The 27,840-nt window shown below is 39.8% G+C and overlaps 3 protein-coding genes across 25 annotated transcripts in view; 2 read left to right on the forward strand and 1 right to left on the reverse strand.

Moving 5' to 3' along the window:
* Positions 1-4,793, forward strand: part of LOC119725671 (rho GTPase-activating protein 5-like) — a 71,011-nt gene extending 66,218 nt beyond the window's left edge. For all 23 annotated transcript variants that reach the window (XM_038197171.1, XM_038197170.1, XM_038197182.1 and 20 more), the window contains 5 exons: positions 1,487-1,670; positions 2,611-2,688; positions 3,236-3,370; positions 3,719-3,821; positions 4,078-4,793. In XM_038197171.1, the coding sequence (XP_038053099.1) occupies positions 1,487-1,670; positions 2,611-2,688; positions 3,236-3,370; positions 3,719-3,821; positions 4,078-4,396 (819 nt within the window). In that variant the 3' untranslated portion in view covers positions 4,397-4,793. The remainder of the gene's footprint in view (positions 1-1,486; positions 1,671-2,610; positions 2,689-3,235; positions 3,371-3,718; positions 3,822-4,077) is intronic.
* Positions 4,794-7,309: 2,516 nt separating this feature from the next.
* On the reverse strand, positions 7,310-17,525 carry LOC119725673 (cleavage and polyadenylation specificity factor subunit 3-like). Its single transcript, XM_038197195.1, has 15 exons — positions 17,455-17,525; positions 16,736-16,799; positions 16,414-16,511; positions 16,044-16,172; positions 15,427-15,604; positions 14,737-14,826; positions 14,352-14,502; positions 13,742-13,869; positions 13,362-13,568; positions 13,081-13,227; positions 12,420-12,572; positions 11,524-11,832; positions 10,844-10,931; positions 10,337-10,500; positions 7,310-9,866 (listed from the first exon to the last, which is right to left on the reverse strand). The coding sequence occupies exons 1-15, from the start codon at positions 17,523-17,525 to the stop codon at positions 9,777-9,779; spliced, it is 2,067 nt and encodes a 688-aa protein (XP_038053123.1). The 3' UTR covers positions 7,310-9,776.
* Positions 17,526-18,252: 727 nt separating this feature from the next.
* LOC119725675 overlaps positions 18,253-27,840 on the forward strand; it is a 40,753-nt gene continuing 31,165 nt past the window's right edge. The window contains exons 1-2 of the mRNA XM_038197197.1: positions 18,253-18,360; positions 24,088-24,234. Coding sequence (XP_038053125.1) covers positions 18,282-18,360; positions 24,088-24,234 — 226 coding nt within the window. The 5' untranslated portion in view covers positions 18,253-18,281. The remainder of the gene's footprint in view (positions 18,361-24,087; positions 24,235-27,840) is intronic.

The following is a 27,840-nucleotide window of genomic DNA, read 5'->3' on the forward strand; positions in this document are numbered from 1 at the left end:
ATGGTCAAGGTAACCGGATTGAGTCCTAACTTGACCCCTAACTGGACCCCTAACCTGACCCCTAGGTCAAAACGGAAGCAGGCAGCCGATAAGAAAATGGTCAAGGTGACCAGATTGAGCCATAATTTGACCCTAACTTGACCCCTAACCTTACCCTTAGGTCAAAATGAAAGCAGGCTGCCGATAAGAAAATGGTCAAGGTAACCGGATTGAGCCATAATTTGACCCTAACTTGACCCCTAACCTGACCCCTAGGTTAATGCCCGTCTCATGAGTTGTCCTTTGACAGTCACAATACCCCATGCTGCAGAGTTTTGCTTTACTAAATTACCAAACACCACCTCCGGTCCAAACCCCTGCACAATATTTTGTTGGTCACACTCGGAAATGTAAGCAATGTGCAAATTGTCAATAACAAAAATGTAAACAGTATGCATACCACATGTAGTACGGCAATGGCAGCCATTTTGAAAATTTTGAATTTCTTTTGTAATTCTGCCTATATATTTTTTCAAAGAACACATCTGCGATGGCCCTATAGCCAAGTATCTTTCTTAAGACATACTCTGACTGTGTGCCAAATGCCACGCTTGTATCATCAAAGGCACAATTCCCCCAAATATTTCCCCTCTCCGCCCCACTATAATAATGCCACTCATTCTCTTACTAGACTTTGACTGCTGTGGTCTGGTGGCGGATACTCTCTGTAGTGTAAGACTTCAGCCCTGGTGGTGGGATTTTTCGAACTCAATTAAAGAATAAAAAGATGCTTTCAAAGAATTAAGCTTAAGCTACATTCACCTCTGTGTGTGGAAACTGACGGCCATTTCAGACTTGCAGTGCGTGCCAAAATAAGTCATTCTGAAGATTAGAATTAAGCTCAGCGTTTGAACCTATTGAGGATTGACGAGGCGTGAAGATTGATTGTAGCAGTCGTTTACAAAGACTCCAGGTCCAGTGAATTAATAAGCCATTTTGCGAGTGACCTATACCCTTTGGGATTTAGATTTGGAAAACATCTGGTACACTGACTTGCTCAGAATGCTTGGCACATGTTAACTTTGAATTCTCCAGACCAAAGACACTGTTGCTAATCACATGATTCGGGGCAAGCTGTTGCATAGTTACGTAAGAGACGCTCAGCACCAATACATCGTTCACAATGGGTGAGAATGGCACAAAGACACCAGACCATACTGGAGCTGGGGGTTGCTAGCATAAGCATTGCCCCGAATCACGTAATAAAGTAACAGTCTCTTGGGTTAGGAGAATGCAAAGTAAATACGTGCAAAGCATTTGATTAAGTCAGCTTTCCAGATTTTATTCAAATTTAACTTGCAAATGGCTTATTAGGGCTTGAACTTGTGGCCCATCTAAAACCAAACTCTGTGTGGGTCCACTTGAGTCAGTCTAATTGGCATTATTTTTTGGCGTGACTGTAGAACGCTGGTCTAAAACAGATGTTACACTTCCTACTTCCAAACAGGCACAGAAACGGCAACAGCCGAAGCAACGCCAAAAATCAAATAAGAAGAATGTGAAGAAACCACCAGCCTATGCACCCTACCTTGACACCAAACCCAAGGGGGAGGCCCTTGAGACCTTGGTCACGGAGGAAGACCCCGTGCCCAAGTTTGTCAAGAAATGTATAGAGTTCATCGATAGAGAAGGTCAGTTGAATTTTTAGCTCTTTGTTTTCTGTACAGGTATGCAACTTTTCCTCGGATAAGCTGATTTCCTTGTTGTTTACTTCTCATGAATGCCATTACAAATTGAAAATACCATACAAAGTCTTGTGTGTTTTGGAATTTGCTGGTTTGTTTTGTAAATTCCCAGTTGCGTGCCTGTCTGTAGCTCAAAATTTCTAAAGAAACATGAGATGTTTAGAAACCATGGCTTCATCTCCACTTTCGTCTTCATCTCAAGAATACTTCGTTCAAACCTAAATGAAAATACATGAGCCATTGGCCTTGTGTGTCCAACTTTGGTCTTAAAGGGAATATACATCATTTGCTTTTGCTGTAATTTTCAGAAATGGATGGAATTGGGGGGTTGGAAATATATAGCAAATATAGTTACACTGACTTTTTTGGGGTTTTGGGTTCGAAAAAGCTATAAAAACCAAGAAAAACGATCATTTTCCTGTAGTCTGGTTCCCTGACTCCATATAAGAAGAAACAGAGCAGTTTACATACACTGGGGAATTGTAAGGTCAGGGAACCAGTCTAGCTGGCTCGTACCCGTTCATAGGTTTGTAATCGATTGCAAACAAGTGCGATGGTCAATTGGGGCCAGTATTTGAAAAAAAAAGCCAGTTGTTTCCAACGCTGATCGGCCGATCAGCGTTGGAAATTGATACAAAAATACCACTTTTCTTGAAAATGGCAGTATACCAGGTGCCATGATTTTACAGGATGCTTTACACTGTCATTCACTAACAGTCCAGCAAGGTATTTCAAAATGATTTGGTAGTTTTATTTTTTGATGTTTGCAAATGTTGTATTTTCCCTTTAAAAGCAGAAAAAGGGACCAATACTGGAGTCTGACAAGTTAGGGACTAAAAACGGTCTGTTGTTGAGATCTTCTTAACCCCTTGTGGTTTCCATACAGGGGTCGGTCAAGAGGGTATCTACAGAGTATCGGGGAAGCAGGCTGATTGTGATGCACTCACGGTAATGTTCAAGGAAGGTAAGAGCAAAGTATATCAGGAAGGTAAGGGTAAAATATATCAGGAAGTTAAGGGTAAAATATATCAAGAAGGTCAGAGTAAAATATATTAGGAAGGTAAGGGTATAATATATCAGGAAGGTAAGAGTAAAATAGATCAAGAAGGTAAGAGTAAAATATATCAGCAAGGTAAGGGTATAATATATCAGGAAGGTAAGAGTAAAATAGATCAAGAAGGTAAGAGTAAAATATATTAGGAAGGTAAGGGTATAATATATCAGGAAGGTAAGAGTAAAATAGATCAAGAAGGTAAGAGTAAAATATATCAGCAAGGTAAGAGTAAAATATATCAGAAAGGTAAGAGTACAATATATCAGAAAGGAAAGAGTAAAATATATTACGAATGTAAGATTTAAATATTTTAGGAGGTAAGAGTAAAATATATCAGGAAGGTAACAGTAAAATATATAATATGGACAAATATTGCATGGTGAAATAACTGTCATAGACAATGATACTCCAATGAATGGTACCAGGCGTCAAATATCCGGCCTCTTTACTATCCTAGATCCGAACATCTCCATTGAAGCTCTTGATATTTCCTGTCATGCCGTCGCTTCGGCCGTCAAGGCATTCTTCAAGAATCTTCCAGACCCTCTCATACCCCGAGAACAGCAGGCCGAGCTCCTCCAAATGTTTAAAGGTCGGTTGAGCAATTTATTTTTTCCTTTTGAATTTTTTTTTTTATTATTTTTTTTCCAATTTCCTTGTTTCAAATTTTTTTAAAAGTTGAACAACAAAATTACACACAGATATTGAACAAAGATAAGGACATTGACAAAATTGGAAACTGCCAACATTATATAGGGCTGGATAGCTAAGTTTGTAAAGCACTGGAACAGCAATCCGGAGGTTGCAGGTTCCAACCCCGCTCCAGTCAATTTCTTTGTTCGACTTTAATGCACCTAGTCAGTTTCCCTTTTGTGGTTTATTTGAACTTAGAAAAAAATTGCGTTACAATTATTTTTTCCGTGGTTCTTTGCCTATGTAGGAAAAAGCACAGCGGATTTCCTAGATGCAATGCCTGAATTCTTCAACAAGCTATCGCCAATCAGGCTAGCCACTCTCAGATACCTTATGCAGCATTTTGGCAGGTATGTCGTCTGGGCCCAGTATCAGTGAGCTGTTACATATTTGGCCCAATTTTCTTCTTTTTTTCAGTATTTTATTTTTTAACAATTGACTTCCTTGGAAAAATGTGTCGATCTTAAACCAATTTTGTATCACTATTCGGCCTATAATGTTGCGAAGTACAGAAAATCAAATCAAATGGGACTGTTTTCACATTGATTGAAATCTTCCTAATCAATTTTTTTTGGGTGACTTTTTTTGCCCCTTCAAACCTCTCAGGGTAAGTGCCAACAGTGAGGTGAACAAGATGGCCGCCCAGAACCTGACCGTCTGCTGGTGGCCCACCCTCCTGCATCCCGAGTTCAAAAGTCTGGAAGAGGTTGCCAATGAGTCTCAGCTGTCGGCGTTCGTTGAGCAGTGGGTCCAGCACTCCGAGAAGCTCTTTGGAGTTACCAATGCCTGTCCTGAGCCTGAGACCGAGACCGAGGCTGTCGAAACGGAGGGCGTGGAGTGGCAGCAAGAGGCACCAGAACAGGCGATACCGGAGGATCCGATGTATGCCGCGGTGCAGCCCAGAGCTAATGCCGAGGTCATTTAAGTTGACCTTTGACCCTTAGAGGTCATTTAATGTGGCATTTGACCCCTAGAGGTCATTGAGCCTTGGGTGTTGGACATTTGCAACCCACAAGTTGACCCAGGTTTGGAGTAGCTTGGCTGTCTCTAGAGGTCATTCAGCATGACCTGTGAACATTCAAGGTCATAACTGACCAAGTGCCATGACCTTTGACCCACAGGTAGCATGTACTGACCTTTATTGCTGCAAGGACATTCAGTATGACCTTTGACCTATTGAGGTCAAAACTGGGACTGAGTGACGTGATCTCTGATGACCTTTGTTGCTGTAAAATGACCTCCGGTGACCTTAGATTTCCCGAGGTCAACTAGGATGACCTCTAAAGCTTCAGCAGTGAACCTGTGTGGACAATAACTGCATTGATGCAGTGCCGTTTGTCAGCACTGCATTAAAAAAAAATGACTGCATGTTTTTTTTCAACCGACAACACCAGAAGTCTCTTCGAAAATAATCTCCAAAGGAGTAATGTGCTGCATATACCCCATCTCCCAATAGCAACTTTTAACGTCTTCACTAAAGCCTGAATTTTTGTGGTAATTTATGTAATATTCATCCCGGTTTGTTTACTACTTTTAAAAAATGGAACTGCAGTCTGCAATACTGAAACTCCAAAGTACTCAAACTCCAAATGACGTCGCACCAAAGTGGATTGATCTTATTACATCGAGATGCAAGATGTTGTAAACGGAAAGCAGTGTGTGTCCTTCACATGCTCTCGTCGTTACACAGCGCCCTCTATTGTTGAACCACAGTGATGTCATGGAAGTGTCTTCCACAGCGGACTAATCGAGAAGTTAAGAAGGAATTGCTACGTCCAAGGTGCTTCAGGTTTGCACTTCAATGCTGCAGTGAATTGCGATATGTTAATTGAACAACATCAGTGTAACCCCTTAATACTGGAAATTAAGATCTGAAATCTTGCTTCAAGGGAAAATACAACATTTGCAAACATCAAAAAATAAAACTACCAAATCATTTTGAAATACCTTGCTGGACTGTTAGTGAATGACAGTGTAAAGCATCCTGTAAAATCATGGCACCTGGTGTACTGTCATTTTCAAGAAAAGTGGTATTTTTGTATCAATTTCAAACGCTGATCGGCCGACAAGTGTTGGAAAAAACTTTTTTTTTTCAAATACTGGCCCCAGTTGACCATCGCACTTGTTTGCAATCGATTACACACCTATGAACGGGTACAAGCCAGCTAGACTGTTTCCCTGACCTTACAATTCCCCAATGTATGTAAACTGCTCTGTTTCTTCTTAAATGGAGACAGGGAACCAGACTACAGGAAAATGATTGTTTTTCTTGGTTTTTATAGCATTTTCGAACCCAAAACCTCAAAAAAGTCAGTGTAACTATATTTGCTATATATTTCCAAGCCCCCAATTCCATCCATTTCTGAAAATTACAGCAAAAGCAAATGATGTATATTCCCTTTAACGATCCTCCAAGTTGGCCATCTATTAGACTCCTTTGTCATTGTACCACTAAGCGCTTAATGAACTAGCTTAGCGCAGAAGACTGATCCTTCGCAGCCTATGGAGTGATCAGCTTATGATGCAAACTTGGTTTGATGCCGTCAGCAAATTGGAATCTGATTGGTCCTGGCAGGTCACCTGACAAGTCATGTGATGCCTCTTCAAGCCAATCCAACAGAGACTGCCCGAAACTGGTGAAAACGGACGGTTGATTAAAATAAAAAAAAGTCTTTTGTTATTGTATATAAAGTATTAAAATTGCTAGTCGCTATTTTTCAAAATCCTCTTGAATACAGTACTCACCGAAAGTAATATTTGTATGTTGTATGAAAAGAAGTTTAACCCGTATTGAGCACGGTTAGACTTTATTAAAAAGTTTTTTTTGTAGTATGCTGTGTACATGTAGCTGCTGGACTGATGAATTGCCAGGGGGGGAAGGTGAAGTAGCTGATACATTGCCAGAGGGAGGCAAGGCAGCTGGTTCTTTATACGATTTCTCGCGGTTGTAATATAACGAAAAAGGTGGTTTTTTGTGTATCGAGAAAATAAGGTTGAAAAAAGTAAGGTATAAAAATGAGTAGAATTATGTATTAACTTTAAAACATAATGGTGCAGGCTTTTTTTATGTTCATGCAAAAAAAATCTTTCATTCTTTATGAATATTAATGAAATGTAAATCTGATTATGCATATTTAACACTTGTGGGCGTGGCTTCCTTCAATTTAAATGAATTTGAATGAATCATAAATCTATTACACCTACAAGCTTTTTTTTAAGAGGAGTATCTAGCTTTTTTCATGGAGAAAACTCTCTACATGTAAAGATTGATGAGTGTACTCTGCGAATAAATGTTTATAAATAATATTCACATTTTGCAGGTAAAAGTACCTATGAAAAGGTTTTATCTGTGAACACACTTTTGGGTAGAATTTTTTTTCTTCTAAATTGAACATGCAGTGTGTCTGAATAATAAGTGCTTGAACAGCGCAAGACTCCCGTGGTGACTACAAAACCATATACTCAGAGAAATACTTAAAATGATTACATGTATATGTTAACCAAAATGATGAATATTCATATCAATTTAAGAAAGCTAGCATAATTTGCATACCCAGTCTATGAATAATTCATATGCAGCCAGAAGCAGCGTGGTTGACTGTTTGCATACGCTTAAGCAAAGAGTGGTAAGATGGACATTTTCTCCCCACGTAATTTCATATTAAAAGTACTCTAGATATTAAAGATACAACTGTGAAAGGTAACAACCTATAATCTGAAATGGGTTAACAATTAGAATTAGAAAAACAGCTTGTATTGTTTAGCCCTTTTGTACGTTATCAACTGTTGAACATATTATTCAAATTTCTCACCTGAAAGGGAGCCCCAAATTCTTGCATTCTCTGATATATTCTTTTATTTGTTTTATTTTCTTTTTCGCTGACACATCAGTGGACACTTCAGTTCGAATCCCAGAAACTCTCGTCTTTCATGTCCAAAAAAGACAAGAAAAGAACTTTCAACCAGGTCTTCAAGTTCGTTCTTTCACTGACATTTTTCTTTCGCTATTTACACGTACACAACTTTCAGATACATCAACAAGTAAGCCACTGTGGTTATAAATGATTGCATTTATTTTGCAGGTGTTGATTTTTATACCAAAATAAATAAATAAGGGCGCTAATTAAAAATACTATTAGACTAGTAACGCTCACATGGTAACACTGTCCGAAGAATGACCAAGTCCCCAACGAAAATGATTTTCTGGTAAAATTTGAGATCTTTGGTCATTGAAACAATTTTTAAAAAAGTCCCTTTGCACTGTTAATAGCTGATGATAAATGTCTATGGTCCTGATTTAGTGATGTAGTTCACAATCTCAAAATACTTCAAGAAGTTGGTGCACGGAATGATCCAAATGGTATGGAACACTACAATGTTTTAATTGTGTTCCAACAATATATACCCCGACAAAAATGCAAACATTTCTTTTGAATAAACACTTTCATTTTTTTATACCAGTTTTCTTGCTTTGTGTATATAAGGTGAATTAATGACTTTCTAGTGTGTTAGTTTCCGTAAAAGTTGTAAAAACTTGAATGCAATGTTGAAATATAATTAAGAGAACAGAAAATAGAACGAAGACCTGAATCATAGTGATATCCTGCTTTGTTGAAATGTGCGCTTTCTTAGGGCCCCATCTCAATTCATATCTGGGATGAGTTCCAGAAAGGTTGTGTACATTGTAGCGGGTTTAAGTTACAGGATTCTGAACAACTTCCCCGCAATCTTCCCGCAATGAAGTTATCAGTATTGGTGAGTCAAGCAGTTGCTGATGAAAATTTCCCCGGAACACGTCCGGGGACAAATGCCGAGCTTCTTCCCAACAAAGTGAATGATTCTACCCACAACTTGTCCGGAACTCGTCTCGGCTATGAATTGAGACGGGCCCCATATGAGAGCACACATGTAAAAAAAAAAGCGAGACATCATATGATTCACGTCTGTTCCTGCAACAAAGTTTCAAAAGTAGCAGAAAGAATTTTAATATAAATTCAGGTAGTCAAACTCCAATAACAAACGAGTGTAGCTGTTCATGTGGGAAAAAATGTTCCGAGGTCGGAACCAGTCTACTGAAAGTCACTGGTTTCCCGCAACTGTTTCAGCACTATGAAATGCAGAGTGGTAACCAGTTATATGTAGTTAGGGGACCAGTCTTTAAATATATATTTGTGTTTTAAAAACTTGCCTTTTTTATGTAAGTTTCTTAGGGTGGTGGTTGGGCCGTGTACAGTATCATATTTTTCTTGAGCGTAAAATGAAAATTGTACAACACGTAAAAATGCAGTTTCACACGACAAAATCTTGAATGATTCGTATAGATTAAACCGTCTACTTATGCTGGCAGACTGAAAAAAAAGTCTTCTTTAAATACAAAAAAAGTTATTATTAAAAGAAATACTGAGACTTCTATAATTCCTTTGCATCAGTGGATTGTGTTTGATTTCATTGTGTTTGTATTCTCTACAAAATGGTACAAACGTTTGTTTTTAGATTTTAGTAAATATGCAGAACAAGACTTTTTCTTGTATTTTATTTGTACCCTCTATAATTGTGCATGCCTGCTGTGGATCATTTACCCAGAGGGAAAATCATGAATTTTTGGAATTCTGAAATGACTTGTTATTCCAATGTATGATATGCTCATAATGCAAACCTTATTACCCACAATGCATCAGCATTGTTAAGTTTCTTTTAAAACCGGTTCATTCATGTGACGTCATGTCAACTTAAACCACGTGTACTTTAAATGGTCTAGCAAAGCGCGAATAGAACCGGAAGTTAACGCAACTTGAGTGTTAAGCCAATGGGCGCTAGTAACCAGTGGTGCGCGCGCGTGTATGACGTTTTTACTAACGAACCGAATAGGAATGTGCAATATGCAGAGAAAACACTGCTATACAACACTATAATGTTGTCCGTAATACATATACAAGCCATAGATGTTAACCACATTTTCCGAAAGGTTCCAGCATATTTTGGCAGTGTCATCAGGTGTGATCATCCAGGTCACAATATCAAAGCTCGTATCCACTTTTAGAGCCACACTTTTGAATTCTGTGCATTGGTATCTACATGCTAGGTCATGATGTCAAAGGTCAGAGTTCATTATCAGCTCTGTAACCGCTCCTGTAAACTTTCTTTGCAGTGATGTCTTTGTGCTAGGTCATGTCAAAGTTCACCCAACATTGTTTTATCATCACTACCCCCTAGCAATTTGCTACGCCGCCCTCGCCACCCACAGAGCACAGGTGCTGATATTTCATGCGGTTCCGTGTCACAGGTCAAAGTTGAGAGTTCACGTCTCAGCTCTGTGTGGGTTCTATTGCACTGTGTAACCTCTGTATGGCCGTGTTGATCATCTGAAACATAGACTTGTCCTCAGTCTTCACTTCCTGTGGGACAAACCAGAAACAGAAAATATCAAATATTTAAAATATGCATTTTGCCCGATTTTGCTCCTTGGCTGAAAAATTGACTTTGCTTACAAAATTTGGTTAAAAGAGATGAGATTGTCAATTTAAAAAAGGGTCTGAAAGATGCCTTTCTTTCTATGATGATTTTTCTCTCGGATTCAAAAAGTCTGATTTCAGGCAAAAGTATGCAAAATCTCAAGCCTGATTTTCAGAAGAATCCTATTCTTCAAAATTTGTTTTCTATTTGTGTGTGTGTGTGTGTGTGTTGGGGGGGGGGGGTTCAACATCTAAACAGGGCCAACTTCATATAAAATTCAGATGACCTGCAAATTTGCTTTGCAAAAAACGCAACAGTGTCTTGCAATGCACACTGGTTTTGAATATTCTCAGGCAATAGCTGCTAAGCACGAAGGTCCTCTGCTTAGTAGAAATGTAGCTTCTTTGCTTACCAGTAATTCTGTGTTAATCTGGGCCTCCCTGCCCTCGATGCTGACCGTTATCACGTCGGTTTTGTCGTCGTGGGTCACGGCTGTCGAGCCGAACGTGTCCTCTAGAAGTCGGGTCAGTCGCTGGCTGAACTGGTCAATGTCGTTCTTGGGCGGGATGTGCTTGACTGGGATGGGAATGTAATGTATGCAAATTTATTCATTAGGACTGGGACTATGATATGCAAATGTATTCATGAGTGGGATGGGAACATAACGTATGCAAATTTACTCAAGACAGACGGGAACATAATTATGTACACAATTTTGTTCATAAGAAATTAACACAAACTTTAATAGGAAAATTGATGGACTTTTAATATCAATAACATTCGTGGCATATTTTCTATATGAGTTGTCTTTTGTGGCAGTACTGCTTGACTCAATTAGACTGCAAACAGGCCGTAATCAAAAAATAGTTTAATTTTAATTATTAAAAATGACAGAATTTCCAGTTCTTTATTCACTTACGCTTTTGTGCGTTTGGATCTGTTGAAACCTTGACGACCACCGCCATCACGGCATCTGCGTACATGTCATTGACGGCATTCGCAACCCACTAAAAAAATATAAAAGAGGTTAAAGAACGTCAATCAATTTTCTATCGGTTTCATTCATAATACACTTTTTGATAATCTTCGGCATGCATTTTATCTTAAAGTGTCCATACCCTTAAACACATACCTATTTATACCCAAATGTAGCCCATTTGCACGCAATGCCATGCACAACTGCCTCTCTGATAACCCTACCCTTGATAGCAGGGCACCCATTTACACCCATTTGTACCCACTTTATACCCTTTTATACCCATTCACACCCAGTGAATGCCATGTACACCTGCCTCTTTGATAACCCTACCCTTGATTGCAGGGTACCCATTTACACCCATTTGTACCCACTTTATGCCCTTTTATACCCATTCACACCCAGTGAATGCCATGTACACCTGCCTCTTTGATAACCCTACCCTTGATTGCAGGGTACCCATTTACACCCATTTGTACCCACTTTCTACCCTTTTATACCCATTCACACCCAGTGAATGCCATGTACACCTGCCTCTTTGATAACCCTACCCTTGATTGCAGGGCACCCATTTACGCCCATTTGTACCTACTTTCTCCCCAGTGAATGTCACCCACACCTACCTCTAAGGTGACCATTCCCTTAGCCGGTTCATGCACAATCGTGACAGCATTGAAGATCCTTAACGCCGGTTTGTTGTACACCTCGACATACTCCACGTCTCCCGAAAGCTGTGTCAGATAATGAGTCAGGAGGGACAAAGGTGCGGTGTAGGCGACGCTCAGCCGCTGGGTGAGGGTACCGACGGCCAGGTCCGTATACTCGGCGAGATCGCTGGGTGCCATGATGTGATAGTTGAAGTTACGCTTGACCAGGACGCCGGACAGACGGTGGTCTTTGGTGGGCTTGCTGGCTGCTAGGCTACCCATGACCTGAGGGGAGGGATGTTAGGAGGTTTATCATTGCTCTACTACATCCTTTGAAACATCATTTTTGTAATCGAGATACTTATGATGGATCTTGTGAAGAATTGTGAGGACTTGTGATGACTTGCAAGGACGAGTGAGGACTTTTTAGGACTTGTGAGGACTTGTGAAGAATTGTGAAGACAAATGATGTAGTACTAGTTAGTAATTGTGAGGACCTGTGAGGACTTGTGAGGGACTTATGAAGACTTGCGAGGACTTGCAAAGACTTGTGCTGACATATGATGGAATTGTCAGCACCTGTAAGGACTTGTGAGGACCTATGAGGATTTGTAATGGCCTTGTGGTGACTTATAAAGATTGCGAGGACATGTAAGGAAGACTTGTGAGGACTTGCAAAGACTTGTGAGGACATATGATGGAATTGTGAGCACATGTAAGGACTTGTGAGGACCTATCAGAACTTGTAATGGACTTGTGGTGACTTATAAGGATTGTGAGGACTTCTGAGGACCTGTAAGGACTTGTGAGGACTTTCAAGGACTTGTGAGGACTCTTGATAGGCTTGACTACAACACTGGACGTGGCCCTACCTTTGCCATCTTCTCTCCTCTGAAGTACAGCTCCACAGCTTGCGTTATTCTAGGGTTGTGGATCTGGATGTGCGATTCCTCATCGTCCTCGTACTCTCTCAAGAGGGCAGTCTTCAATCGCAGCATCTCATTGCCTTCGCCGTGGACCAGAACCTGCATGGTAAATAACGAGGATAGAACCAAAACTGTGTCATTCGAAATTAGGCTGATATGGGAACAATATTTCTTCAATTGACAATGTGTGACTTTTGCCATAAAAGTACTTTTCTTGCCTCATTTGTGATATGAGATTTGAAGGATTGCATGGTGGAAAGATACTAAGACAAGATAAGTTTGCGGTAGCACCATGTGAATAAATCTCTTTTGTGAGTATGTGTGGTTCTGAAAAGAACCGGAGGGACTCTGGTTCTTTTCAGAACCACACATACTCACAAAAGAGATTTATTCACATGGTGCTACCGCAAACTTATCTTGTCTCATTTGTAATCAAAGCATCCAAACATTTTTGCCTTCCAACCTTTGATTTTGTTTCACCTGTGGTATTCAATGAGATTATTACAGTCCCTTAATTCAGTATGTTTTAGCACTTAGCGCTATATGCAGGCGTAAATAAAACTTGGCATGTGTGATTTTATGACAGAAAAAAAAGTTTCAAACTCACGATGTGTGGGGGTTTGAGTGCCCGGATGAACTCGCTTGTCTGCTCGTAGTCTGTGTGAGCTGAGAAGGAGATGTAGTCGACAGACATCTTCAGCGGCAGTTTCTGGCCGTTCATCGTTGTGACTTCCTCCGGCGATTGCATGATGGTCTAAAAAGTACAACGGCAAGAAATGTAAGCAGGGGTCTTGAAACTGCCATTTTTTAGATTGTAGGAATATCTGGTAAGCTTGTTAAACAAGAAACAATGTAAAATCCAAAAAGAAATTTGAGTTTTTGTCCTACCTTAGCCAGTGTTCCTTCTACACAGTAGCCAGCGATGATCACACCGTTGCGTCGGTCTGTGCACCAGTTCTCGAACAGCTCCCGAGATAGGCCGCTCTGCATCATACCAGGACTCGCCATGACAACGGAGGGTCCAACGTCGTCAAAGTGATCCATGCCTCGAAGATTGGAGATGTGCTTGAAGACAAAGGGGTTGCTGATGGCAATCTGGGGAAAACAAGAAGCAAAAAAAAATCATAAAATAAAAGAAAGGTTAATTTTTATAATGGTGAATAATTCACAAGCTACACCAGTGGGACTCGAACCCATAACCTCCCCCTTACAGGTGAAGATATCTTGGCTGAAGTAAAATGCTTCAAACAGAAGCAGCTTGTTTCTACCTGTCGTCTGATTTTCTCATTCATGGCGTTGATGTAGGTCTGGTAGACGGACATACACTTCTTAGCGAGGGAGGAAGCGTAGTAAACCGGAATGTCATGAAGCTCAGGATGGTTGGCCCAGTATTCATCTAACAAGCCAAAAACAAAAGGAAGCCAAATTTAAACAATATTTGTGATGCGATCAAGCTAAATGAGTCGTTTGTCAACCCCGGTCAAATTTTTTTATTACAGATTTGAAAAGAGCACAATCTCAGCATTACTGCTGTGAAAACCGCATGCTGATACCATCTCTAGTTCAAAAATTAAGGAAGTCAGATCACCAAGTGATGTGATGAAGTGGCCCTATTTTGGCCTGTATCTCCAAATGAAAATTCCCGACAACCGACTCATGTACACATCACATTTTCTTCAAAAGCCCGATGACAGTTGTGGAGAGACGATAATGAAAAATATTTGCAAAAAGAGGAATAGTTCTAACAATTTTTCGGGAGAAACAGTCAGGTGGGGCCTTAAATGCAGTGTACATGCCAGCTTGGATCGCAGGGTTTGAAGGTGAGGGAAGCACCATTGTCTCAACCCACGTTTAACGACAGAATGACGACAATCTTACCCAGAATCAAAAGCAGTTCTTGTGCGCGTCCCAGCGCAAAGACGGGGATCAGACAGCGCCCTCCTCTGTTGACGATATCATGGACCGTTCCCGTGAAGCGCGCCTCCCTCTCATCCCGTTTCTCGTGGATGTGGGTGCCGTATGTCGATTCCTACAGGAATGAGTGAATAATGACTCAATGGCTTGGTGCAAGGACGCGGAAGGGCGCTCTACCTCAATCACCATAAATTTGCATAAATTATGCATAAATGTAACGTGAATGATCACACAGTACCATAAATAATCATAAATGGGAAAATTTTTTTAAAACACTAACGTCATGAATTAGTTTAAATTTGCATATTTTAGCATAAATTAACAGGCTATCGTGCAGCATAGTACTTACCATGATGAGAACGTCTGGTTTGATGTTTGGGATCTCAGCAGCCATAAGATGTCTGTCTTCCTGCCTGGAAAAATCTCCCGTATACAAAATCTACAAGCAAGAACCGAACATGAGACCAATTACATGTACTTCAAAATTCCAATTTAGGATATAATACAATTTTCCCATCTTGTTGTTTTATTCGTGCAATACAGCTCATCAAGTTTTTTATGAGGTGAACTTACTGATATTTGTTATGAGATTCATTTAGATAATCCTACAGCAACTTTTAAATGCACTTTAACGGATAATATTTGTTTTTTTTAGAACTCAACATTAAATATTTTGGTCACTAGCCAGCCGGGCTACTGAAACAGACTCTTAACTAGCCCGCGGGCACTTTCACTAGCCCGCATGTTTTTCTTTTGTAGAGTGTACAGATTTGCTTTCTGAATTTAATGAGTTATTTCTTCCTGTCCTTACATCTTTGCCGTAGCCCAATCATTTCTGCCTCGCCAGCCGGACTACTTAAGGAATAGTTTGACTAGCCCGCAGCTGTTTTGACTAGCATTTGGCTAGCGGGCTAAAGTCGAACCCTGGTTTTAGATTAACAATTGATAATCTGTATCTTTAGAAGTGAAGCTGTATTTTCTTATTAATTTAATTGGTTCCTAATTATTACAAATTTGTAGTCACTTTGTTGATATTTACCTTGACTCCTGCAATCTCTATCATGAACATTGCGGCTCCCAACACGTGTCCAGCATTGTAACACCAGAACTTGACCCCGCTAGCTTCGATCTCTTGATGGAAATTGATGGTCTCGATACGATCCATGCTGTTCTGTAGGTCGTTTTCTGTGTACAACATCTTCTCAGCGGAGATGTTACTGTATGGGAAAACCATAAAAAAAGAGAATCTAAAGATGTTGGAAATTCCTATTATCAGAGGGCACATACTTCAGACGTGGGATCATGTCTAAAGTCACGTAAGACACAACGATGCAATTACAGCATTATGTAATGTCTGTAACAGAGCTTCTAAGAGCTCAGTGAATAAACCTGAAAATGTAGTTCTCAAATCTGATACATCCATCATCTAGTAATGGTCAAGGAGATTACAGACTAGGAGTTTGGGATCATTTCTCTGAATCATTAATTAGATATCATGGTTAATTGGCTCCGTCACGGACATTACACTTCCTTTCATAAACGCTGGAATTGCCCGACAGTAAAAATATATTGCTGCAAGCCCGGGAAATGGCAGACACGATTGTATCTTCAGTTCCTTTTTTGTTCAGAAAATCACACGTTGGGATCCAACCCTACCTGACTTTGACATAATCGGACAGGAGCCAGCGATAGATGGCCTTCGTGGCATGCGTCATGAAGATCCGACCCTGAAATTTAGTCTTCTTCAGGAAGAATGGAAGAGCCCCGCTATGGTCCAAATGAAAACTACAAGAAAAAGAAAGAAAAAAATCAGCGTTTTTTAAGTAAAAGTTAATCAAATCACTTAGACACAAAGTCCGTCCTACAAATTTACGTTTTGTTATTCTCTACACTATTGTAATTTTATCTTTGATTTATTTTTAATTCTCAATTACTGTTTTTATCAGTTGTACATTTCCAGCATTTGAACAGGTTGTCTGTTCCATTACTTTTTATAAACCTGAATAAATAAAGAACACGTTCTCACTGGCTAATAAGCAACATGTCGATCTCTTCCGGCTCTATCATGTCGAAAAACGGCAGCGAATCCAGACCCTCCCTGCCTGGGTGAATGCCACAGTCCAACTGAAACAAAACAACATGGCAAAATGGAACGATCTATTATAATACAGGTACATGTATATAAAGTGGGCTCGTACCTCCTAAAATCCTCAAAATCCTACCACTCCTTGTGTTTTGGATATTAAGGGATTGAGAACATAAGTTGAATTCACATCAAATAAGTCAAAAAACGAAGCCTAAGGAAAGAATTATCATTATTTATGTGGAATACAGAAATTTGCACTCACCATGATTTTCTTGCCTTTAAATTCCAGCATAATGCATGACCGCCCTACTTCTTGCCCCGCCCCCCTGCAGGATAAGAAGAAACAAGACTGAGATAAGACGACAATGAACTGCGATCACAGGCACCTGTTTTTTGTGATCATTTTCCAGTCCAAATTGTTTTTATCAATATCATTCAAAAATATTTGATTTCAGCAACCTAAAGCAGACTTCTCTTATTAATTCCAATGACCCTATTTTTTGTAATCTTAGTTCAACACTTTCAGTACTCATATTTTCTAACGCATTTTACAGTTGATTCATGTGAATACGTCTTGCCGCAAATATCATACATGCAATCATACTCATTTTTACACCAAAATTCCCCCCCCCAAAAAAAAAACCTGCCCTCTATCCACAACACCCCTGTAGTGTTGGTTTTAAATGTTGATATCTAGTTTGGAAAGTTAAGGACGTCCAGTAGCCTTAAAACAGATTTTGTTCTCTAAAAAAAGTAACAGTGCCCGTATATTACTCTCCCAATCCCATGGCCATGCCCGCAATGCAATGTGGACTAAAGTTGCATGTATACTATTCCGCTATTAACCAGTTGTGATATTTCCCTATTCTGTAAATCAGACAATTAATTTCATTGATCAGCCTTCACAAAATTAACAAAAAAATCATCAGATATGTTATTCAATTATCGCTTTTTATCTTCGGTCTACGAAATGTTACATACAGCGGCCGAATGATCAGCCGATCGCTTTCTTCTGCGGGGACTTGCGTTTCGCTTCTTCTCTTGGTCGCCATTTTGGTAATCCGCGCGCGTGTGCATGGAAAATTGCGCCCTCCAGTGTTCAATATCGAACTTTATTATTATTATTTTTAATGTTGAACAAAGAAATTGACTGGAGCGGGGTTCGAACCTGCAACCTCCTGTTTCGTATAAGTTTCTGTGACAATGATTAATTTATTTAAATTGATCACACAAAAGGCCTACTTAACAATTAACCAAACAATCTTCCCGCGCCACCACATTTGGGGGGGGGGGGTTATGTTCTTGTTTTGGTTTGGGATTTCTGTGTGTGTGTGGGGGGGGGGGGGGGGGTACCTTTTGATTTCTTCAAACGGTAATTGTAATTCTTGATTCAAAATCTTAAAGTTGCTCTCCCCGTACTATTTTCGGGTATTTTCTAGCTTCACCTACCCCCCACCCCCCCCCCAAAAAAAATCATAAATTGCTATTTTTTTGCAGCAATACAAAAGTTATTGAATTGGGCATGAATTGAACAAAACAAAAACAAGTCCAACTTTTGTTATGGAATATTTACTTCACAAATTTCAAATCATTTTTATGGGTCAATTCAAGACGTGATCATTAAACATTAGGTCGATCCTTGCACTTGTTGTCATTGCGCGAGCAACAACACAAAGACAGCTTATAACATGTATGCTTCCGCCAACAGAAATTAGAGCGACTACTCTACTCTGGTATTTAACCTGATCGCTAGCCGCATTTTCCCACACCGCGCTCCGGCTCCGCCCGGCACACACACGGAGCAGAAAATGGCAAACGGGATTCATATCGTGTCGATGGGACTTCTCCTAGCGATGTCAAACCTCTACTGGGCTACCGTTTTGGGAGGTAAGGCAACTCTATACTTTTTTTTTGCAGCGTTTTGGGTGTGTTTTTGTGTGTGTTCGAGAACAAGCCTCACCCGTATGAGCGGCCTGCAAACATTATATCCCGCGTTCGAGTTAAACAAATAGACAGTACGGAATAGGAAAGAATGTTGCATCCTATGGCCCACTCAGTGATGACAGTCAGAATCAATCACTGCAAAAATATTCAAAAGGCATGAATCTGGGACTAAGAAACATTTCCAATTTGGTTAGAAAAAACCTTTAAGATGCACTCGACTCTCCTTAGACTTCGTACACAACCAAATAAGTGGCGTCTGGATACTACATTCTTTCTACGTCGGTAAAAACCAGGCAGTCCGGCTGAGTGAGGTGGACCGTGAATTAGGGTCCGCACAAAAAGAATCACCGTTGGAAATGCCTTCTTTCGTTGATTACTTCAAAATGACAGCTTCCCAGAAGGAATAATTTCACAGAGAGTTTAGTTCCCTTACTATCTTTCAACCAAGTTTGTTTTTCAACAATAATTACGCCAGTTACTTTTCGGATGGCTGCAAATGATGGACTATAGCTTTAACTCGAGATCTATAACAACTTACCGATACTGGAAATACCTTTGCTTGTCCGGATTCGAGGTTTGGAAAAAAACCACATTGTGCTAGCATGTCCTTTCAATAAATAAACAGGATGATGCACCAATTCATGAACCTGGTTGCGTCCGTTGAGTTCCCGGTCGGCGTCGAAGTTCAGTTCCGCTGGGCAAGTTGCAATGGGGAAGTACATGTACAGTTGATGGTTTATCACTCTTTTTTGCTTCCTCAGTATACAAAGAAGTGTAATAATATATTTGTATAACTTGCAAATCGACACCGCTTCCTTCGTAACTGGATGAGGCTTCGCAATCGTCGAGGCCGGGGAAAGCAGGTCATTCGTGCAACTTTCCAGCATTCGCGGGCACACACACTAGTTGCCTAACCTTAGGAACATGGGTTTAGATACCTTGTTTGATGCGATTGGACGCATTCTTGCGGAGATACAGATTGTAGTTAAATGTTAGATAATAGCAGATGCTTATTCGCATAATTATTACGCACAAAATCTACAACTTAGTCATTGAGAAATAGTCTTAATAAATTTGTTGTCCCCCAAACACGGTCTAGGCACCCCGATTAATACGTTTAGACGAAAACCTGCAGAGTTTATAGAAAACTTATATTTTACCATATGGCGGTAGCGTTTTTGCATATTTTACTGTTTAAAAAAAACAATGCTCAAATTAAGGGTGGCAAGGTGGCACCCGTCGGAATATCGATCTACAAGGTCTAAATGACAAGAAAATGCAGACATATTTTTTGCGGACCCTAATTCTCAGTCCACCTCCAAATTGGGGTGTGACAGCCGAACTATATGCCCACGTTTTCTGTTACTCCTTAAGATATTTCAGTAATTCGTTTTTCAAACATAAGACAGTCAGGGTCCCTAAATATGTTCACACACAAAAATCAAAAGTAAGCAGATAAGAAACGTATAATTCAACTCTTTGTTATAGTCTGATCTCCTGTTGTTTTTTTATTGTATTGTTAATTGTCTTGTAATACGTCACTTGTCTTTACTTTGTACATCTATGCTTAATTTCTATAACTAACTATAATTAGCCGTGATAGGGAAAGGGGGATAAACCTTTGGCTTCTCCTAGCCCTATTTTTTTGTTACATTAAAAAAACTAAGCTTTAATCCCTGACGATGTAAGAATCTTATACTGCCTATCTGTTTCTAAACGGAATCATTTAATGTCGACGTACTTTGTTTGAGTCGAATCTTCATGTTATGATCCTGAACTCCCACTTACAGCGGTCACGCAGTGTTTGCAATTTAATAATGAAATAACCCCGGCCCTGGTCATCCTTGACTGAACTAAAAAAAAAATGCATTGAAGTTAATCCATATGTTTGATTGAGATTTTAACGTCCTTTATTTGCGTATAGTCACTCGGGCGTTGCTGAGAGCTACCAGCTAAAAAAATACACCTGTTATACTCCGCAGGTACTACAGGTTTTTAGATTACCCTTTCATGGTAGGAACGTCCCGTACAAATTTCCTGGTTCCTATCATACTGTGTAAGCGGTGCATTCCATTATTTCACAGTAATTGCGAGGGTTTGAAGTTGTTGTTTTTTATATGTGTGTCAAGGCTAGAAATGTAATTTGATGCCAAAGCGCAATACTGAATCTTTGTTAGTTACACTTGAATCTGGCCATGACCATTTAGAAGAGCTAAAATTAATAACTGCTTGATTTTTTCTTTAATTCATTCGTTTACGCCTGATTGTCTACCCAGAGAACCTTGTAAGTTAATGGGTTTGTTTTTATTTTACTTTAGCACAGAGTTGTCCATATTTTGGATAAAGATAAACCGGTAGTCTATGAAGCGAACTGTACTTATACGTGTTGGAATGCAAGATAGCATACAGGGGTAAATTTGATCTCGATTTCGTGTAATATTATATGTAACAAAATGCCCACTTTTAAATGTACATGTAGACAAATTTTGTTTCGACAATACGACGTTTTGCCCAAAATTCAGCACAAACACAATTAAGGCCACGTGCAACTTAAGGATCTGGCTACAAACTCAAAATATATTAAAACAACACGAGAAACTGAGACTCATAGTTCACATATTTCTTGAATTGCGAAAGAGTTGAAGCAGATACGAGAGACAATAAGATTATTGGGTAATGCGTTCCATAGAGGCAGTACAAGGAACTGAAGGGATTGTGTGGATTCTTACGAATACATTTTTTTTCTTTCTTTATATACCCCGTATGTCTAATGCATGTACATAACCACTGCTCGAGTCTCCTTAACAGAAGGCAATTCTTTTCAAGGAGTATTATCTTTGTTCTTGTAAGTGAGCCATATCCAAATGTGTTTGCGTAAGTCCATCTGGAAGACCATGCATTCCACTTACCAGCTATTTAGGTTTGGCTTGGTATTTACACACATGTCTAATGTCTACGCTACAGCATCAAGGCAAATTTGAACATGTCCGCGTACACGTTTTCTCATGTATCGTCTTTCTTGCCGAAGTCACGAGTTGGCCGCGGTTGGCCGCGGTTGGCCGGGCTCACCAGACGTTATAGCGCACGAAGGCGTGCATGAAGACAAAGACATGGTAATGTATTCTCATGGCTGTCTCTGCTTGAAAATTAAGTTAGGCCCCGGAAACTATTTCATTCGTGTTTCTAAGAAAGCAACCCTAATTAAATTTGAAAAAAAGTGCATTTAGCCTACGGTTCAAAGGACACATACAACAAGAAAAACATTCGTGGATTTCAGGGACCTATACGAAGAGATAGTTTGATTTGCTCCTTTGCCAAAAATAATTTGAACATTTTTCTTTCATGAGATCATAATATCTTTGTTTTTGTAATGTTTTTATCGGGAAGCACACATGATTATGTTATGTTTGTTCAGTGCATGGTTTGGCTATTATTGATTTTTTTTCACGGCTGCACTTTGTGAAGTCGATGGGGGTAACAGTAGGATGTGATAAAGAACAAAAAAGAGCGGGGTTAACAATTTTTGAGGAGATTTATACTTGCACAAGTATTTTGCAACGACGTAATGAAAATGATAGGGTTGTAGCAATCAAGGGCGGATCCAGGGGGGGGGGGGGGCCTAAGGGGGCCATGCCCCCCCCCCCCCCCCAAACGAGACCAATTTTTTTTTTTATGTGACATCGCAATAAAGGCAGGCAATGAGTACACCACCATCTTTTCCTAAAAAAAACATTGGTTAAAGTGGTCAGAAATTGCCTCAGATCGCACCACAGAGCATCTAGAATCCAAAAAAAATTCGGGGCCCTTAAGCGGGCCCCGAACCCTATGCTGTAATTTTTGACCCACTTTTTGGGGGGTCCAAAAAATGTTTGGGCCCCCCCTAAAAAAATTGTGTTCTGGATCCGCCCTTGGTAGCAATAGGTTGCATTAAGCGCGCAAGGCAGGCAAACGAACAGGGACATTTCTTTGTAAAAATCAATTTCATTCAACATATGGGTTTGTATCGACCTGAATTGTACGCTTAGTCACCATGGCAATGAAGGTGAATGCGACCCAGATTTAAAGTAACTTTTTGCAAGGAGCAATTAGCCAAATTTCATTGCCCCAAGAGCTTTCGTCTGTGCATGGAATTCAGTGCGTTCTTTGTCACATTCGTTCATGAGCATCACCTTCGCCTACAAATTACAAAATCGGTTATTGCAATCCAATCATGCAGCTGAAGTTTAATTTATTAAAATTTCTTTTCTCTCAATCATGGCGCGAAAAGAGTATTTGTCTTCTAAGATTGTTCGGCGTTAAAGAAAAAGAATTTGAGATGTGTTCATCAATTCGGAAGGATTGTAGAGCAGTTGGTCTATTTGATAAGCGCACATTCTTGTATAATTTGAGCTTTCAAAGTGTTTGTCTCCGAAACTTTGCATAATTGTTTTTCACCGCAGTTTAATAATCATTATAATAATACTTAATTATAATAATCACTATTATTATTAATGGTACAAAAATTCAGCTGCATCCAGTGACCTTAATATTATTATTGTTTGGAGTAAACCTTGTCAACATATTATGATATCCATTTTTTTTATTTGCATGTCGTAATTTTTCTGTCTTCCAAAAAAACCACTCTGCCAATAAATTAGCAGAATGAGCCATTCGATATTGACAAATCGTGTTCAGTGTAACTTTAGTGCCTCCGATGTTTTTGCTCAAATACGCAGATTAAATTCATACCTGCGTGAGACAGATCTAGCATGTGATTCACACAAAAATGGCACGAACATTATAGGATGTACGGTACATCTATGATATCAGTGTCGGGACCCCACAAAATGGGACTTGTGGACAAAATGTTCACATTTACGTTTTCACACGCAGAAGCAGACAGAAAATTTGCACCTTATTTTAAATATATCTCTCAGTTTGAAACCTTAATTCATGCACATTATCATCTATATGAAAAGTGGGTTGTTTTTGCTGCGTTTATTGTGAAAAGTTCTGTTAAAAGGGCCTTTTACTATAAACTAGCTCTGGCGACTTGTGCCTCATTTTGTAAGATTGGGTCACATATTAAAATATTTGATGTGCTTGGTTGCGTAACAGCGCAAAACACAGACACTGTATTGCACCAAGGCTAACAGAAAGCTTTCACATGACTTCCTGTACTGAAATTACAAAATTAATGCATAAATTATGATGTGAAGGGAAGGACGGGGATTTTTACAGCCTATATTCGCTGACTGTGTATAGAATAATGAAGGTTTGTAATGCATGACCGGCTGTTGAGATCATAATTAGATCTCAGCAGGCCGACAAAGGGTTACATGAATATGAACAGAAATTTACAAGAAAGAACCGTTTTGGAGGATTTTTGTGTTGCAGTAATTTATAAAGATCGTCCCTTGTGCCCCGAACAAAAATCTTTCTTGTTTTGACGTCATCGGCAAAATGATGCATAGCTTGCCCGTCCCTTGGGATGAACACTTTATTGGTGAAACCCATCGAGTTCCCCTTTAAAAAATGAGGCCCCCTTAGTGCCCCTAAATTGGACCGCCGGTGGCCCCCTCTTGAAAATGAGGCCCTCAAGTGTCCTTGTATGGGCCTACATAACCCTAGTTACTTTGCATTGGTACGTGACTCTCATTTTTGTTGTAACCCCTTCCCATTTTGAATCAGGTTTTCTGGATTGCTTCGACCCAGTGACGCTGGAGTATCACGGCACGGCGTCTGTGGCTTACCCGAGGGTAGGGAGCATTGGGCCGTGTCTCCCCTGGGTAAATGTCACCGAACAGGGCTTCGATCATGCGGACTTCCCTCAGGCGGGTAGGTATAACAAACACGCACAGACACACACAGAATCGATTTGTCTCAATCGTCTTGTTTTACAGTGATTGGAATATCATTCGCCTTAGGCTAAAGAGACGCATGTGTGCAGATGTTTGCGGAATTTATTTCTTATGATAATTTGGATGTTCGAATCAACTTTCCCAATTGAATATGAATTGAAATTAGAAAACAATTAAAGCAGTGACTTCATTTTACCAAGACAATAAAACTAGTTTTGTTTCAAGCATTTTACCTGCAGGCAGTTAAAACAACTAAAAATGTATTTGGTTTGCTATTGTTTTAGCACTAAACTATGATGCACACGAAATGTTAAACTGACGTCTGTGTAATTCGCCTGGTTTCAGCAACTCAACAACAAACTCTTAAAACAGCTCGATATTCACCTTATTTTCTATTCAAAGAGGTTTTCCACGCTCAAGAAAAACCGACAAATAACAAAAACCAGTTTTTCGTTTTACTTGGAAATATTGAGTGCCTCATTCCAGTCCAAGCAAATGTGTATTTTCACTTAATTACCGGTCGCTAATGCATCACCTGGAGTCAAGACTAGCATTTGCATTCTGAAATAGACTCACAAAAACCAGCAGTTATCAAAGATCAAATCACCACATCAGCCTTCTTGCACACTGATTAAAACAGCAGCCGCCATAATGCGTATGCTTGCAGTTTTATTGAAACAGATGTTCGCAGTTGTGCCGAGCGTTATTCAAATTAAAATCATTCCTGTGGAATGACTTGCAAATGGGCGCCCGATTTAAAAGTTGCTTTGCAAATTTCTAAGCCCGTGGTACGTAGGCTACGCCCCCCTCCCCCAAAAAAATGTTGACAAGAAATCGCCGCTCCTGCAGGTGTTTGAGACCAGATACCGACGAAAACACCTAACGAAAAGACTCATTTTACACGCTCGCCTGTCCTAGAAAGATCACCTTCCCTCCCGCTAGCCCCGGGCACCATATATCAAGATGCAACCAACTGCTTCATTCGATCTTCTCTCAAATCCAATCCCGTTTAAATCACAAAAGCCAAGGTTCATGAGCTGCACGATCACATCTTTGGCCCAAATCACCGGATATTACGCCGATTCTGTGTGTGGGTTGTGGATGTGTGTCCCTCTGGCACGACGTACGGCAATCAAAAGAGGTCATTATTCAATCTACCTTGTCGATTGAGGTTGACATGTACGAAGAGTCTCTATCGAGACCTGTTAAGATTTTAATAGTTGCGGAGATACAAGGCGTTTTTAGGTTTGTGGGTCAAAGTTAAGCTGAAACCGCTTGTAGCTAACGTGTGGAAATCGAGTTAAACGCCGCTTAAATCCTATTTAACTTGTACAAAATAGGTGACAATAAGCCTAAGTCTTTTCTCTCGTCTAAAATTCTACCCTTGTGGATGTGCAGAATAAATACGAGAAGAATTGGTTTCACAGGTATTAGGTCTGCCTTTGTGCCTATTTTACCGCAAAAGAGTTGCAACGCATACGCCAAAAGATCTTTTGACCTGTGCTCCATTTCTTGAGAAATGTGGCACAAAAAATGCTTGGCATATTTACTTGCTGAGAAATATTGGCAAGGAACAGTTCAAGCAATAAATGTCACACATGACACTTTGCAAAATAAATTAGGGAGAGTTTACTATTGTCATTTGCACGGACGAAGATGCTGCAAGAATTTAGGGGTGCGTATACGGGTAGTACGGGAACCGGGTATCTGATTGGAAAAAAACCGCTGGTACTCAGGGACCTGTTTAAGAAACGCAACCCCAAATTTCAAATCTCGGATGTTGATGTCCAGATTTGTTTATAAAAGTCCGCACGGTAACACTGCCACATCCGATCGGCGCGTCAATACAGCAAGGTACAAGTGTACATAGTGAGCTTTAAAGCTTTATGGTGAACTTTCGCGAATGTGGTGAACATGAAATATGTTTTGTTTTCCCATGTTGCCTGGTTTTCATTTTGAAACATTTCCCGCCAGAATTGACATTCCAAACCTTCTTTTTCATTGTCTGAGAAATCACTAAGTAATTTGTAAAGTTGGTTTATAAGGGTACCGGTGTCATATGAAAATCGGACTCGTATGAAAATCGGACTCTTTTTCCCTTTTATTGGTTAAACCCTCTCACGTGACCGGTCCCTCTCCAAATTATCTATGCATGAGCATGCGCAATACCACCAATGAGTCGTATTTCATAAAGCCTAAATTCATGCTACACCGGATCCCATAATCTGGAACCGGTTCCTGACATCAGCGGTCGGGTACACGGATACCCGATTCCGATTTTAGAGCCCCGACCAGAAACATCTCCATCGATCGAAGCCGTCAAGGCGATCCCCATCGGAGAATGCCTTCTGAAAGCTAGGCAAACACATTGCACTTTCCTTTAATTGCTTTCTGGGATCGTGGAAATGATAAAGCAACATTGACCGCGCACTTATTCCCACAAGTATATTGCTGTTCCTTGTCGCAATTGCTGTGTTTGCAAACCATATACGACACAAGATATACTTGCTTTATTTTTGTATAAAAGGGGAAAAAACGCTTCTCTGCATCAACGATTATATTGAAGGACTAATTTCCTAGGAAAGTGACCTGGTTAATCGAGATGAATGTTAGTAAGTCAGTGACTGGCAAAAGTGCAACAGCTAAAATGGGTTTTTAGACTGCAACCTGTGGAAAAATACGACTACTTTATTCAGAAACACTGCCGCAAAATTTTAGTCAGGCCTTGATGGTAACTGCTCCAGGTAATGGGAAAATGTCACGAAGCTGGCCAGTGATGGATATCGCCTACCCGTTATTCAAATCAAGATAAGGTTTCATTCTTGGCATAAAGCGCGGTGCTTTTTTTGCGACATCGGAAGATTGATTTTGTCCGTTGTACTCCATTAGCCGTTATGGGAGGACGTTTCCGGTATTCAGTGTCTTAAAAGCTTAATAGAGTCAGTCGCCTTTTCTTTTAATTGATAGCATTAATAACCCTAATGTGACAACTCACTAATTGCCTTTTCGGATCAGTTTCTCGAGCGGATTTCGCATTTTGTAAGTTGAGCCAAGTCTCACGCGGGCATTCAAAGAATACAGTCGCCACTACCATGAACTAGCAAGCCTACTAATAAGAAAGATCATTAGAAACAATGCCATGCGTGTACTGGGAACGTTTACATGTGGGATAAATGCCACAAGTGGCGTTAATAAAGAGGACGCCTTATGCCTTTCAGAATTTGGGGAAGGCCAGAAAACGAGACTAGCACTTGATCCTTAAAACCCATTATTTTAATGGAGATACCTCTATTTCCAGACATGCCAATTCACCAATTACTCCAAATGTAGAGATATATCTATTTTCAAATAGAGAAAAAAAATGGAAATAAAGATATTGCTATTTCAAAAAGAGATATCTAATAGAAGTAGAGATTTATCTATTTTATGATGCCTCGATTAGATAAAGAGATATTTCTATTATCCAATAGAGATATATATCTATCAGAAATAGAGATATTGCTATCTCAAAATAGAAATCTCGATTGAAAATAGAGAAAGTTCTATTTTAAATACTCAATTAAAAATAGATATATCTCTAATA

The sequence above is a fragment of the Patiria miniata genome, unplaced genomic scaffold (genome assembly GCF_015706575.1).
Source record: "Patiria miniata isolate m_02_andy unplaced genomic scaffold, ASM1570657v1 HiC_scaffold_19, whole genome shotgun sequence".
NCBI lineage: Eukaryota > Metazoa > Echinodermata > Asteroidea > Valvatida > Asterinidae > Patiria > Patiria miniata.